Raw genomic sequence first — 15,399 nt, 5'->3', positions numbered from 1 at the left:
GACTAGTATTAGAGGACTTTCCAAAGGAAGCTACTTCCCCTATTAATGTGGATAAGCTCGAAACTGAACTATTTAGTTATCCTGAAAAATCGTTTGTAAAATATTTATGCAATGGTCTACGAAAGGGTTTTGATACTATGATATCAGAAGTAAATTTATCTACTAAAGAATGCAGAAATAGTTTTTCAGCAAGGTCACAACCAGAAATTACAAGTGCCTTAATATCAGTTGAGGTAGAGAGAGGATACATGTATGGGCCTTTTAACAACCTCCCCTTTCAGAATTATAGGGTAAGTCCCATAGGGATAGCAGAGGGGAAATACTCAAACAAAAAACGCTTAATATTAGATTTATCCTCCCCTCACAATGATGATGAACATTCAAGCATAAATGATTTGATTGATAAAAATAATTGTTCAATGTCCTATGTCAAGATAGATGATGCCATTGATATAATTTTGCGTCTAGGAAGGAACTCCTGGCTTTGTAAATTCGATATATCAGACGCATTCAAAATTTGTCCTATCTTTCCAAGCCAGTGGCCATTTTTCTGTATAAAATGGTGTGAGATGTATTATTTTTTTGTTAGATTAACCTTTGGTTGTCGTTCCAGCCCAAAAATTTTTGATCATGTGTCCCAAGCTATTTGCCACATAGCAACACAAAATTACAAAATTCTAAACATATTACATTTGCTTGATGACTTTTTGACCATTGATTCACCATCAGCAGATTCACCATCAGCAGATGGAGAAAGAACAATGGCAATTATGATGATGATTTTTAAAAAGCTTAACATACCAGTAGCTAGCCACAAAACTATAGGTCCTGTCAAATGTTTGGAGTATCTGGGTATTATACTGGACACTGAAAAAATGGAAGCTCGACTACCAACTAATAAAGTTGAACTTATTTGTGAGTTCATCTCAAAAATTTATAGGAAAAGAAAATGCACTAAAAGGGAACTTTTACAGCTTTTAGGTCATTTAAATTTTGCTTCAAGGGTGATTCTTCCTGGTCGAACCTTTGTTTCATATCTTATTAATCTGTCCTGTACCGTCAATGATCTGCACCATTATGTTCACCTAACTAAGGAGTGCCGAACAGATTTATACTTTTGGTTGCGTTTTCTTAGCAATTGGAATGGAGTAAATATGTTTTACAATAAAGATTACATTTCAAGCTTCGACATGGAACTCTTTACAGATGCATCATCAACTAAAGGCTTCGGCGGTTATCATCAAGGAGAATGGTTTACTTCTTCATGGTCAGGAAATTTGGAATTACCAGATGAGAAAAAATATTCAATGGCTTTCCTGGAACTGTATCCTATTGTAGTGGCAGCTATTCTATGGGGTTCCAAGTGGTCTAAAAAACGTATTCTTTTCTGGTGTGATAATGAGGCAACAGTTGCAATAGTGAAAAAAGGTCGATCTAAATGCTTACAGATCATGAGTTTAATGCGACAATTAACATGGTGTGCCTGTAAATATAACTTTCATTTCAGTGCAAAACATGTACCAGGAAAGTGACGCTTTGTCTCGATTTCAGATGGATCGTTTCCGCAGGCTGGCTCCAAATGCAGCACTTCAACCTCATCAGTGCCCACCCAGTTCAGAAGTAATGTGGTCCTGAACAAAATAGTTCATCAACTTTGGGATATTGCTATTGCAAGCAAAACAAGAAGTGCATATGAAACTGGATTTAAACATTTTGAGAGATTTACGTTGCTGAACAATTTTAAATTTAATTACCTACCACCTATTTCAGAAGACATTTTGATTTATTTTACTGCATATTGTTTTCATTTTTTGAAACTACAGTATTCTACCATAAAATTGTATTTATGTGGAATAAGATACAAATATTTAAAAAATAATTGTAAGGATCCCTTAGAATCTGACAACAACACACCCTTAGATAGACTCTCCTACATTTTGAACTCTGTCAAAAAACTTCAAAAACCAAATAACAAGAAAAGATTACCTATCACTTTCGAAATTTTAGAGAAAATTATATTTCGTCTAAGGCAAGGTGTGTTTACCCCTTTCATTGATTTAATGCTAGAAGCAGTATGTACTGTAGGTTTTTATGGCTTTATGAGATGTGGAGAATTTACTGTCTTGAAAGCCAACCAATTTGACCCATCTGTTAATTTATGTATTGGAGATATTATTTTGCATAAAGATATGATAATTTTGAAATTGAAACAGTCTAAAACAGACCCTTTCAGGAAAGGTGTAGATATTCAACTCCATAAAGTAAAAAATCAAATTTGTCCTTTTAAAATCTTAGTCAAATATTTACAAGTTAGAGAGAGTCTTAAACAAGGTCTCCCATCTGATCCACTTTTTATCTCACAAAATGCTTTGGCATTAGAAAGGAATTATTTCATTAATTGTATAAAACAAGTACTTAGTATATGTGGCTTCAATCCTGATCACTATAATGGTCATAGCCTACGCATAGGAGCTGCCACTACTGCAGGTAAAGCACATATTGAAGACCATTTGGTCAAAACACTAGGACGCTGGTCCTCTGATAGTTACTGCAGGTATATAAGAGTGTCATCTACTTCAATTAAATATGCACAAGAATTGTTAGGAAAATATTAACATGAACATAATAATGTTTTAGAATGCAGATCTACACATTCATGTACATAGATTTTTCCATTGTTATTTTTTATATATATATTTTTTTTTTCTCATGACTTTATTGAAGGTGAAAAAATCTTAATCCTAAATCCTTGGGGGCACTCAGCTGTTTCCATCTGAGTTTTTGGACCTTGATGGAATTTTATCACTGGTTATTTCTAAAATTTCATTCATCCCCAAGCATTTCGAGGAAAAATTTTATCAAATTTATTCCAGCGCCAGTTTGATAGACCCCTGCTACTTCACAAGTACATGGGCTATCCCCATGCAGACCTTGCACACACCGGCTGCAGATGAGACGCCTAGTCTCATCACCTAAGTGGAGAACCCTCGCTTCACATTCCCCGGCTGGCGTATTGTCGGGCAGGCAGGTTCTTCCTCACACTGGAGGTTGCAAGCTGACTTGCTCTGGCAGGAACTCAAAATTGTTTTATATGCTGAGTGTTTCCCTAAGGCCAAAACCAGATTGATTAATTGTTTTTTATAATAAAATTATTATTCATTCTAATATATCTTTCTGCTTTAAGCCAGTATGATTTGCTAAGACCATGTTTTGGTTTACACACAGATATCCCTTATGTTACATTTGGTATTGTTTTTCGGAGCTGGTATTTGCTCAATTACAAGGATGAGATCTGGACTTTAATTGAGATTTGTTCTATTATGAGAGTTTTACTTTGAGTAAGTGTAGAGTCAAGACTTGCTCATTAGTACAAACAGAAGAACAAATTTTACCTCAAAAGTTACACCTGTTAAAATATAAGTTGATGTGATCATTAAACATTTCATCTTATCAATGGAAGGCTTGCTTATTGATGCCTTGATCTTGGGAAAGGTAAATAAATTTGTGTCTCTAAAAATTTAGTAAGCCTGCCACTGGTGACCTGAAATGTTTTGATCACTGACACTAGAGCAAAGACAAGAAGTATTGGCAACCACTCACTCCAACAACTATACAAATTATACAACATCATACTAAAAGTACAGAAACAATATTTCACTTTATGAGACTCAATGAATATAAATCATTACACTTAGAAAAACAAATAGGAGACTACAGAAAAGAATAACAATAGGAGACAACAGATTACAAACTTGGCTTGTTTGTATAAATATGGTACTTATATAGAATAATATAAGTACTGTTTATACAAACTGACATTCCAGCTTACACTTAATAATTAATGTGATAATAAAGATGCTGACATTATTGATACTTTTAATTAACATACACAGACCACTTGGTACATCTTGAGGTTAAATCCCTGGCATTTGACACTTTGAAGTTACAACTGGAATCTCACTAGGAGGCACACTCTAATCTTTTCTTAATCAGATACATGTCATAAACAATCACAGTTGGTGAAGAAATGCAGATTATGATACCAGATCTTATAGAAAATAATTACACAACAATTAGTACATTATCTAAAGGTCAGTGAGGCCAGACTCCTCCCATTGTTGATTGATGTACCCTATCTGTGTGTGAAGCCATATGCATGGTCTTTGTATAATCACTTTCTTGGTTCATAGCAGGCTTGACTAGTTGATATAGTTTTACAGTGCTATTGTTTAATTTACCACCCGCCATCCACCTACCTAACACCTTCAATAATGTTTCATGACAAGGGAAACATCTCAGTTTTTACTAGTGATATATATTTTATTTTTAATTTCAATTCCTTGATGGAATTTTATCACTGGTTGTGGCTTGTTTGTATAAATTGAATGGTTAAGTTTCCTTCAGAAATGTGATAATGAATAAAATATAACATTTAGCAGGACAATAATCTTTAGAATATGTTTTTTAAAGAAATTTTCCAGATTTAATAAAAGTGAATGACTCACATATTAACCTCTTGATAATGAAAAATTAAAAAAAAAATTGTTTGGTGGTAGACATATTTCTATGAAGTTAAAAACTGGAACTTTTTTATAATTTGTTTGCTGATTTCAAGGCCACAGTTTTAATTATATCAACTTGATACTGTAAATTCAGAACTAATCATGAAGTTTTCATAAATGCAATTGGTTGAGTATCACATTTTTGTTTAGGGACCAGCTTGGGTACCAAATTTCATGGATGAATGAAAACTTTCATGTATATTTAATTTCATGGTTTTGCCTAAGTTTTCATACAGACCTAATAGAAAATTTTATCATTCGTTTGAACATTCAATTTTGTAGCTCATCTGTACCCACGAAATTCACTAAAATTTGTATCCAACAAATAATAATGAATCTACAGTAACTTGTTAATGACATTGAAAGTTATAATTTGATATCATATAAAGATAATTTTCTTTTCTTCCACTAGAGTACCTGAACTACGAAGATGGCAAATTTTCCAGAAGTCGTGGAACAGGTGTGTTTGGAAACCAAGCCAATGACACAGGGCTACCTGCTGATATCTTCAGATTTTACTTACTGTATGTCAGGCCAGAATCACAGGTAAAATTCATTCATATTCTGTATGAAGCTTTATCATCAAGTAAGAGGATATATTCTTAGTTTAGAGGGACACTGCTGTACCATAAGCCTGTTATTACTGAGCTTGTCTGTTCAATCCATGCACAAGAAACATTACAAATAAAGATCAATATTTTTTTTTTACAGTAATGATTTATTTTATATTTGATATACATTGTAGATTCTAAAATTATTGCATACATTTATAATTGCAATTTTTGAAGAATGGACAAATATACACAATTAATTATTGGGAGTGCAGGAAAAGCTGCTAACAGATATATGTATCCAATATCAGAATGCAAGTTCTAAATATTGCAAAACTCAACCAGTGGCATTATTAGCATTATTAAAAACCTGGCAGTAGTTTCTAAATTTACAGTAAACAGGAACTTGTTGGAAATTTATAATTTTGGTTTATAGCAATTAGTTCAATTTAATTTAGTTATAGGTTAGACAAAGGCTGTTAAAAAAATATGAATTATGAAATGACACTTGAATACATTTTTAATGGACACTTGTGTTAATAAATAAAGTTGTTTTAGAAGTTTGTACCGATTACATCAAAGTTATAATTTTAAAGGCTCATATTCATTGCAGGATAGCAGCTTCAGTTGGGATGATTTCTTGTTGAAAAATAACAGTGAACTTCTAAACAATCTTGGAAACTTCATTAACAGGTAAAAGAATCTGAATCTAAGACATTAAGTATGTATTCAAACCAGAAGTCAAGATGTGGAATAATTTAAAAGTAAAATCAGTGATTATCATAACATTGTAGAAAAAAGTAAATCAAAAGACATAGCCCTACATTTAATAGTAAAAGAAGAAAATTACTTTATCCTATACATTAAAATTGAGAATGGAAATAGTGAATGTGTCAAAGAGACAATCACCCGACCACAGAACAGACAACAGCAGAAGGTCACCAATAGGTCTTCAATGCAGCAAGAAATTCCTGCACCCGGAGGCATCCTTCAGCTGGCCCCTAAACAAATATATATACCTGTTCTGTGATAATGAACGCCATACTAAACTCCTAATTATACACAAAAAACTAAAATTAAAAATAATACAAGACTAACAAAGGCCATTGAATGCATTCAGGTTACTCAATATAGTTATTTAAAAAAACAAATACTATATGAAATGCATGATGTTCAAACAATATATAAAAAAATAAAAAAATGACAATAGGAATGGTTTTTTTTTGTTCACAAAAAAGACATTTATATATTTGATGTTAACAGTAAGATTAAAAAAAAAAATTTGCTAGGGGGTTGAAGTTTCTCAGTGACAAATGTTGTGGAGTTATCCAGGAAATGAATCTTAGAGATGAAGATAAGGAGCGGTTGGCCCTTATAAACAGGGAATTACAAACATACATTGATAATATGGAACAGGCAATGTGAGTTCGAACTACATATAAGTCAAATTCTGAGGACCTGTAGGTTATTTCATCAGTTATAACACTTTAAATGGTAAGATATTTTATCTTACAAATTGACAGCAAAGCACAGTCGGTTAACAATGATCAACAATGTTAGCAGTGCAAATGCAAATTGAAAAATGTGTTCATTTTTTTTTACCAAAAAAAAGAGAGAAAAAAAGCTCTTTCAATAAAAACCTAAAACTTTCAGAGAAATACTTTAAGATAAAATGTGTTTTCAAATTAAAACATCATGCTTATGATTTTACCAACAAATCAAATTGATTTTTTTTTGCTATAAAAGTCACAGTTGCATTCCTGTATTTTAGATTGAGAGACTCCATACGTAACATAATGAGCATATCCAGATTAGGGAACTAGTTCATGCAGTCTAACAAACCATGGGTCTTAGTTAAAGGTAGCGCAGACGACAAGTAAGTTATTTACATGTGTCTATTTGTTATTATTACCAGCTAATAAACGAGAAATTGTATAATTTGGAAATTTATAGATGGATTAATGTGAACATGGACAGTAACTTGTTTTTGATTGTTATGTGTTATTTGTATTGATTTTACAACCCAAGATGACAAAATTGATAAAATATGTTAATACTGCAATAACTATTACTTTATATAAAGAGGTTACATATAGATAAAAAATTGAGAATGGAAATGGGGAATGTGTCAAAGAGACAACAACCACACCAAAGAGCAGAAAACAGTTGAAGGCCACCAATGGGTTTCAACACCATGAGAAAAATCCTGCACCAGGAGCCGTACTTCAGCTTGCCCCTAAACAAAAAAATTTCCCAGTTCAGTAATAATGAACGTCATACTAAAATCTGAAATATATAAATGAACTAGCTATTTTCCCTGATCCACCTTTAAGTTGTATACTCTTATCTTTAGGTCAAGATCGGGAACAGTTGTTAGTTTAGCTGTCAACATTGCCAATCTTTTGTCTGTGGTGTAGTGGTTAGTGCATCGGACTACTAACACAAAGGTTCCTGGTTCGATTCCCGTTTGGGATGAAAATTTCAGGAACCCAATTTTCGGCTCTCCCTTGACACCATTTGCAAGTATGGTCTTGAGGAAACGATGATAGTCCGTCGGACGGGGACGATAAATGGCTGGCCCGTGTTAAGAGAGAGCCACATCTCTTGCACGTTAAAGACACCCTTGTAGATTTCGAAAAAGAGTAGGCTAATGCCGCTACAAGGCAGCACTCGCACCCGCAAAGTGGAAAGGGATTAATATAAGTTGCAAAACTTGTTTCCCAATCCACTATAAATAAATATGTTTAAATTAAATTAAAGTTTGTCTGTGTTACTACAACCCTATATGCCAGAGACAAGTCAGACTATACAGACACAGTTAAACACCCCACCAGACTCTAATGTTGTGTATAGAGAGTTTGTATGCCACCTGCCACCAGGACATAAAATAGGAAAGGTAAGAAACTTTCACCTTACTTTGATATATATGTAGAGAGTTTGTATGCCACCTGCCACCAGGACATAAAATAGGAAAGGTAAGAAACTTTCACCTTACTTTGATATATATGTAGAGAGTTTGTATGCCACCTGCCACCGGGACATAAAATAGGAAAGGTAAGAAACTTTCACCTTACTTATATATAGATATAGGAAGATGGGGTATGAGTGCCAATGAGACAACTCTCCATCCAATTAACAATTTATAAAAGTATATGTATATATTAAGTTGTAATGTCAGTTGTATAGGACACGTCATTCAGCTGCTGTTGTGTTGATCTCAGTTACTTGTGAACAATGAGATCAAATGTAGATCTATTTGTACATAATTAGAGCAATTTTAAAAGTAGGTTATTTTATGCACTTACTCTAAGTCAGGAGCCTATTGTTCAGTGGTTGTTGTTTGTTAGTGTGGTTCATATGTGTTTTATATAGATTAGACCATTGGTTTTCCTGTTTTAATTGTTTTACACTAGTCATTTAATCACTTGGATGGAGAGTTGTCTCATTGGCACGTGCACTCACAACACATCTTCTCATTTACTGTAAATTCATTATTATTCGTTGGATATCAATTTTCGTGGATTTCGTGGGAACAGATAAACCATGAAATAAAATGTTCAACAAATAGCAAATTTTCTATAGTCTTGTATTCAGATTTCAGCAAAACCACGAAATTAAATATCCACAAATATGTAAGATTTCCTTAATCCATGAAAATTGGTACCCACGTGACGAAAATAAATGAATCCACAGTAAATGTAGTGTACTTTTGGAGTTCTCTAATCTTTATGATGCCAAAATTTTGAATGACAAGTATTGGCGGTAGAACAAAGTCTTGTCAACTTAATTTTCCTGAGAATTCATTTAGGTATAAATTTTCATTCTTTTACAATTTACTGTTTATTTCAAATTGAGAATGGAAATAGGGAATATGTTAAAAAGACAACAACACATCCAAAGAGCAGACAACAGCTGAAGGCCACCAATGGGTCTTCAACACAGCGTTATGCTATATTTCTTTATTGTGTTATCTACATAAATGAAAACATATTTTGGAAAAGGACATAGGTTGTGCCATGTTTTCTTGGGTCATATACAGTAAAACCTGACTAAACCGAACCCTTTCGGGACTTAAGATTTTGTTCGGTTTTGGCAGGTATTCGGTTTCTTCAGATTCACAATGCATAAAATGTGATATGATTAGTCTTCAGAACAAGTTTGGATTAGACAGGTTTCCGGTTTATTCAGGGTTCGGTTTAATCAGGTTTCACTATATATAGATTTAGTATGAATCATGAAGTATTTTTTTTTTTGCAGCCAAGTCCATTGTTCCAGAAAATAAAAGCTTGTAAAATAGAGGAATTTAAAAAGATGTTTGCTGGGCAGCCAGCACCTAAGACAAAGCCTAAAAGAGTATGTTTTCTTAGATATCAGTAGGTTGTGTCTGTGGTAAATGAGTGGGCATTATTTTGTCCTGAAAAAAAATTAACTGCACTCTTAAATTTTGTTACATTAAAAAAAAATACTGATTAAATTTTGAGAAAATTATTCAACAGTACAGAATGGCACAACCCTCAAACATGACATCATTGTATGCAAGCATTGCTTAATCTACAAAAGATAAGAAGAAAGCAGTAGCTTACAGTAGTTTAATATAATAATTTCCTTGAATTAACTTAATATAGAGATGTAGCTTCAAAGTGTATTTGTTAGACAGTGCTAAGTTAAGTTCAAATGGAAATATTTGTTTGCATTATTGGAGCAGTATATTTCTCTATAAAGTAATGATAAAGTAAGGAATTTTTTTCTTTTTTTTTTTTTTTCTTTTTTTTTTTTAAATTTATCAAAGTTTTATTGCACTTTTGCTGTCAATCTACAGCTTCAATTAAGTATCCCTTAAATTAATCATTGAATATTTAGGGGAAAATATTCAATAAGTACAGATGGGTGCGGTCCTAACCTTGACAACAGTTAACTTAGAGTTAACTTGTTGACTGCTTTCTAAGTTAACTTGGGAATTTTTAAGCAGTCAAGCAAGTTAACTTCGTCGTTGGTGGACCAGACCTACGGTCTGCTTTATTAGGACTGCTGCAGACCTATCGATAAGTCTGCTCCAGACCAGACCTGTGGACAAGTCTGCTTTTGATCAGTCCTGAGGACAGGTCTGCCCCAGACCAGACCTGTGGACAAGTCTGCTTTTGACCAGTCACGGCCTGAGGACAGGTCTGCCTCAGACCAGACCTGTGGACAGGTCTGCTCCTGACCAGACCTGAGGACAGGTCTGCTTTTGACCAGACCTGTGGACAAGTCTGCTATTGACCAGACCTGAGGACAGGTCTGCTTATGACAGATTATCGTTATAAGAGTTTTCATATCAGACCTGAGCTTTCATTAAAATATGTAAACAACATTCGCATTGTTTTTCCACAGATATCATTTATTATTTACTCACTAGACTCTACTAGATATTATACAAATGCTCTCTTTTATTTTCTTATATAAATAAAAAATGGCTATACGATCACACAGAGTTTTTTTTTTATTAGAAGGCGGATAGAAAGGTTATCCAACGCATCGGAACAATATTCTTATATCACGGGATATCGGCAACATTGTCTACGTTATTTCGTTCCCCGTTGTTTACCTGTCTCTTCCTAAATTTTACTTTATGCATAAATTTATACTTGCATGGATATTTCATTGATATTCAACTTGATTTACTATTCTATTTCCCGCAGAATATTCCAAACAGAAATTGTACAGTGTCCGTAAGCATACGGTGTGGTAAAACTATCAACAATCTCGTCAAATTCGTCAGATTTATCGAGAGATTTGTCATTGCCGATATTTATATGGGACGTCCTAAAATTATACTCAATTCGCACTTTAATGAAATAGTTGCCACTTGACGTTTAACTATAAACAAAATCAATCAACCGACATAATAGATTCCAAGAAGAGAACCTCGTATACTTTTTTTGGCTGTCCATCATGTCCATTGTCATGATAGTATTATACATTAAATCCTGACATAAAAAATGACTGATTTACTGTCCAGGTATATAGATTTTCAAATTAAAGTGCACATGTGGTCAGTTTTGGTGGATGCGGTCAAATAATTTTGTTGTACAAGTCAGCTGGAGGTATCAAAACTACTGAAATTTTGTTACGTATCAATATTTTAAATAAAATGAAGACATGCTGGTATCCTAAATTTATGCGAACCCAAATTTTTTGTTATTATATTGCAATATTGCTGTCCATTGTCATGATTGTGTTATACATTAAATCCTGACATAAAAAATATGGCTGATTTACTATGCGGGTATATAGATTTTCAAATTAAAGTGAACATATGGTCAGTTTTGGTGGATGCGGTCAAATAATTTGGTTGTACAAGTTAGCTGGAGGTATCAAAACTACTGAAATTTTGTTACGTATCAATATTTTGAATAAAATGAAGAGATGCTATAATTCTAAATTTATGCGAACAAAAATTTGTTGTTATTATATTGCAATATTGCTGTCCATTGTCATGATTGTATTATACATTGAATCCTGACATAAAAATATGGCTGATTTACTATGCGGGTATATAGATTTACAAATTAAAGTGCATATATGTTCAGTTTTGGTGGATGCGGTCAAATAATTTTATTGTACAAGTCAACTGGAGGTATCAAAACTACTGAAATTTTGTTACTTATCAATATTTTGAATAAAATGAGGACATGCTGGTATCCCAAATTTATGTGAACAAAAATTTGTTGTTATTATATTGCAATATTGCTGTCCATTGTCATGATTGTATTATACATTGAATCCTGACATAAAAATATGGCTGATTTACTATGGTATATAGATTTTCAAATTAAAGTGCACATATGGTCAGTTTTGGTGGATGCGGTCAAATAATTTTGTTGTACAAGTCAGCTGGAGGTATCAAAACTACTGAAATTTTGTTACGTATCAATATTTTGAATAAAATGAGGACATGCTGGTATCCTAAATTTATGGGAACCCAAATTTTTTGTTATTATATTGCAATATTGCTGTCCATTGTCATGATTGTGTTATACATTAAATCCTGACATAAAAAATATGGCTGATTTACTATGCGGGTATATAGATTTTCAAATTAAAGTGAACATATGGTCAGTTTTGGTGGATGCGGTCAAATAATTTTGTGGTATAAGTTAGCTGGAGGTATCAAAACTACTGAAATTTTGTTACGTATCAATATTTTGAATAAAATGAGGAGATGCTATAATTCTAAATTTATGCGAACAAAAATTTGTTGTTATTATATTGCAATATTGCTGTCCATTGTCATGATTGTATTATACATTGAATCCTGACATAAAAATATGGCTGATTTACTATGCGGGTATATAGATTTACAAATTAAAGTGCATATATGTTCAGTTTTGGTGGATGCGGTCAAATAATTTTATTGTACAAGTCAACTGGAGGTATCAAAACTACTGAAATTTTGTTACTTATCAATATTTTGAATAAAATGAGGACATGCTGGTATCCCAAATTTATGTGAACAAAAATTTGTTGTTATTATATTGCAATATTGCTGTCCATTGTCATGATTGTATTATACATTAAATCCTGACATAAAAAAAATGACTGATTTACTGTCCGGGTATATAGATTTTCAAATTAAAGTGCACATATGGTCAGTTTTGGTGGATGCGGTCAAATAATTTTGTTGTACAAGTCAGCTGGAGGTATCAAAACTAATGAAATTTTGTTACGTATCAATATTTTGAATAAAATGAGGACATGCTGGTATCCTAAATTTATGGGAACCCAAATTTTTTGTTATTATATTGCAATATTGCTGTCCATTGTCATGATTGTGTTATACATTAAATCCTGACATAAAAAATATGGCTGATTTACTATGCGGGTATATAGATTTTCAAATTAAAGTGAACATATGGTCAGTTTTGGTGGACGCGGTCAAATAATTTTGTTGTACAAGTTAGCTGGAGGTATCAAAACTACTGAAATTTTGTTATGTATCAATATTTTGAATAAAATGAGGACATGCTATAATTCTAAATTGATGCGAACAAAAAATTGTTGTTATTATATTGCAATATTGCTGTCCATTGTCATGATTGTATTATACATTGAATCCTGACATAAAAATATGGCTGATTTACTATGCGGGTATATAGATTTACAAATTAAAGTGCATATATGGTCAGTTTTGGTGGATGCGGTCAAATAATTTTATTGTACAAGTCAACTGGAGGTATCAAAACTACTGAAATTTTGTTACGTATCAATATTTTGAATAAAAAGAGGACATGCTGGTATCCTAAATTTATGCGAACCAAAATTTTTTGTAATTATATTGCAATTTTGCTGTCCATTGTCATGATTGCATTATACATTGAATCCTGACATAAAAAATATGGCTGATTTACTATGCGGGTATATAGATTTACAAATTAAAGTGCATATATGTTCAGTTTTGGTCAACTGGAGGTATCAAAACTACTGAAATATTGTTACGTATCAGTATTTTGAGTAAAAAGAGGACATGCTGGCACCCTTCATTTAGGCGAACAAAAATTTGTATTTAAATGAATTAAATTATTGCTGATTGTGGCTGCATAGTTCAAGGATGTATAACTATGAAGGACGTATACACCTAACATCAAATATACTTCTTTTCAAAAATATACATTATATGATTGAATTTGATCTCGGAATATATATATATTGAGTGCATGCTATCATTGTAACCGAGATCGTTTTTATAATTGATAGATTGTCAGATCACAGATAAATTTGTGTTACGTTCTGTGCGTACTTATTTTAAACTATTTGTATTTAATCCTGTTCATAAAACGGAAGTATTAATTTTCAAATTACTTTATTTTCGATGTTTATACTACGAAACAAAGAATGCTTAGATATTATTTTTTTTATTTTAAATCAACGAAGAGCGGTCCTGGTTACAAGTTAACTTAGTGTTGAGCAGACCAGTCAAAAGTTAACTTGGGAACAGGTCTGGTTTTGATCGGATTTGTCCAAGCAGAAGTTAACTTTGTGGCAGGACCGGTTTCCAAGTTAACTTATGTTAACTTTATGACAGGACTGGTTCCGAAGTTAACTTATGACAGGACTGGTTCGAAGTTAACTTATATCAATAGCGGACCTGTTTCCAAGTTAACTTTTTGGCAGACATAAAAACAGTCCTAGGACAAAGTCCGCATTTCAAGTTAACTAGATTTTGGTCCTAGGACTGGTCAGAGCAGTCCTATTTTCGGTCACAGGTTAACTTTGACCAGTCCAAATGACTGGTTATCAAGTTAACTTGCTGTACAGGTTAGGAGTGCACCCATCTGTATATAATTCATAGCTGATTTTGGATCTTATTTAACATTTGACAATATATAAATTTCATGAAAGCCAATAAGCAAAATCTGAAATAAAAAACCACTGTAACAAAATATCAGGATAAAATGACATTTATATTTGATTAAAGTTCATTTTGTAAAGATCAAGATTTAATAATGGAAAACGCATGAGAGTATCTATTTTCTTATTGTCTTTTTTATGTCACCCGATCGACAATGTCGGGTGACATATTGCTTTTTCTCTGTTTCTCTTTCTGTATTATTATTTTTCTTCCACCTATTTTGTCCGGCAGTTTTCCTCGGAGCCAATGGTACCAATCTTAATGAAAGTTAACTATAATGAAAATCCAGAAACTACACCAAAAATTTCAAAAATGTTAAAATGCCCAAATTTGTTGAAACTTTATAGTAACGATGAGCAACATTGGTAGATGTGGAATTTGGCGTCGAAATTTCGAAAATGTCTGCCGTTACAATGGAAACAATGCAAAACAGGTCAAAATGATTCAACAACCTTAAAGTGGCATTTACTTTCTTAAAAATGGTACGTCAAATTGATCGAAACTTCGATGGTATGGTGCCTCCCGTGTACTAATGTGGTATATACCATTTTAATTTTGGGACAGGTCTCTGTTGTCATAGACACCATCACAAATGTAAAAAATTTCAAAAATTTCAAAATGCTCCAAAATTGATGAAACTTTATATGATTGTAGAATGGTAAGTATGAATGAGGCTTTTGATGTTGGATTTTTTTTTTAAAAGATCATTGTTGCCATGGAAACTGCAAAAATGTAAAAAAAAATCCAAATGCTTTGAACTTTATGAAACTTAATATTAGTGTTAACTGGCAAGTATAAATGAGACTTATGACTTTGAAAATGGAACGGCAGAAATGTGATTTGTTTTTAAATGCTCTAAATGAACTAAAAAAATTACAGAAAGATGTATAATCATGCA

At 32.6% G+C, this 15,399-nt stretch overlaps 1 protein-coding gene across 1 annotated transcript in view; it reads left to right on the top strand.

Annotated features, from left to right (window-relative positions):
- The window catches only part of LOC134692371 (methionine--tRNA ligase, cytoplasmic-like), a 49,571-nt gene extending 42,041 nt beyond the window's left edge, over positions 1 to 7,530 (top strand). The window contains 5 exon segments of the mRNA XM_063552822.1: positions 4,975 to 5,108; positions 5,727 to 5,806; positions 6,403 to 6,534; positions 6,885 to 6,989; positions 7,467 to 7,530. Coding sequence (XP_063408892.1) covers positions 4,975 to 5,108; positions 5,727 to 5,806; positions 6,403 to 6,534; positions 6,885 to 6,989; positions 7,467 to 7,530 — 515 coding nt within the window.
- The last annotated feature ends 7,869 nt before the right edge of the window (positions 7,531 to 15,399 follow it).

This window comes from Mytilus trossulus, chromosome 12 (assembly GCF_036588685.1).
Source record: "Mytilus trossulus isolate FHL-02 chromosome 12, PNRI_Mtr1.1.1.hap1, whole genome shotgun sequence".
NCBI lineage: Eukaryota > Metazoa > Mollusca > Bivalvia > Mytilida > Mytilidae > Mytilus > Mytilus trossulus.
Note: the sequence above shows the minus strand (reverse complement) of the source record. Positions and strands in the feature narration are given on the sequence as shown.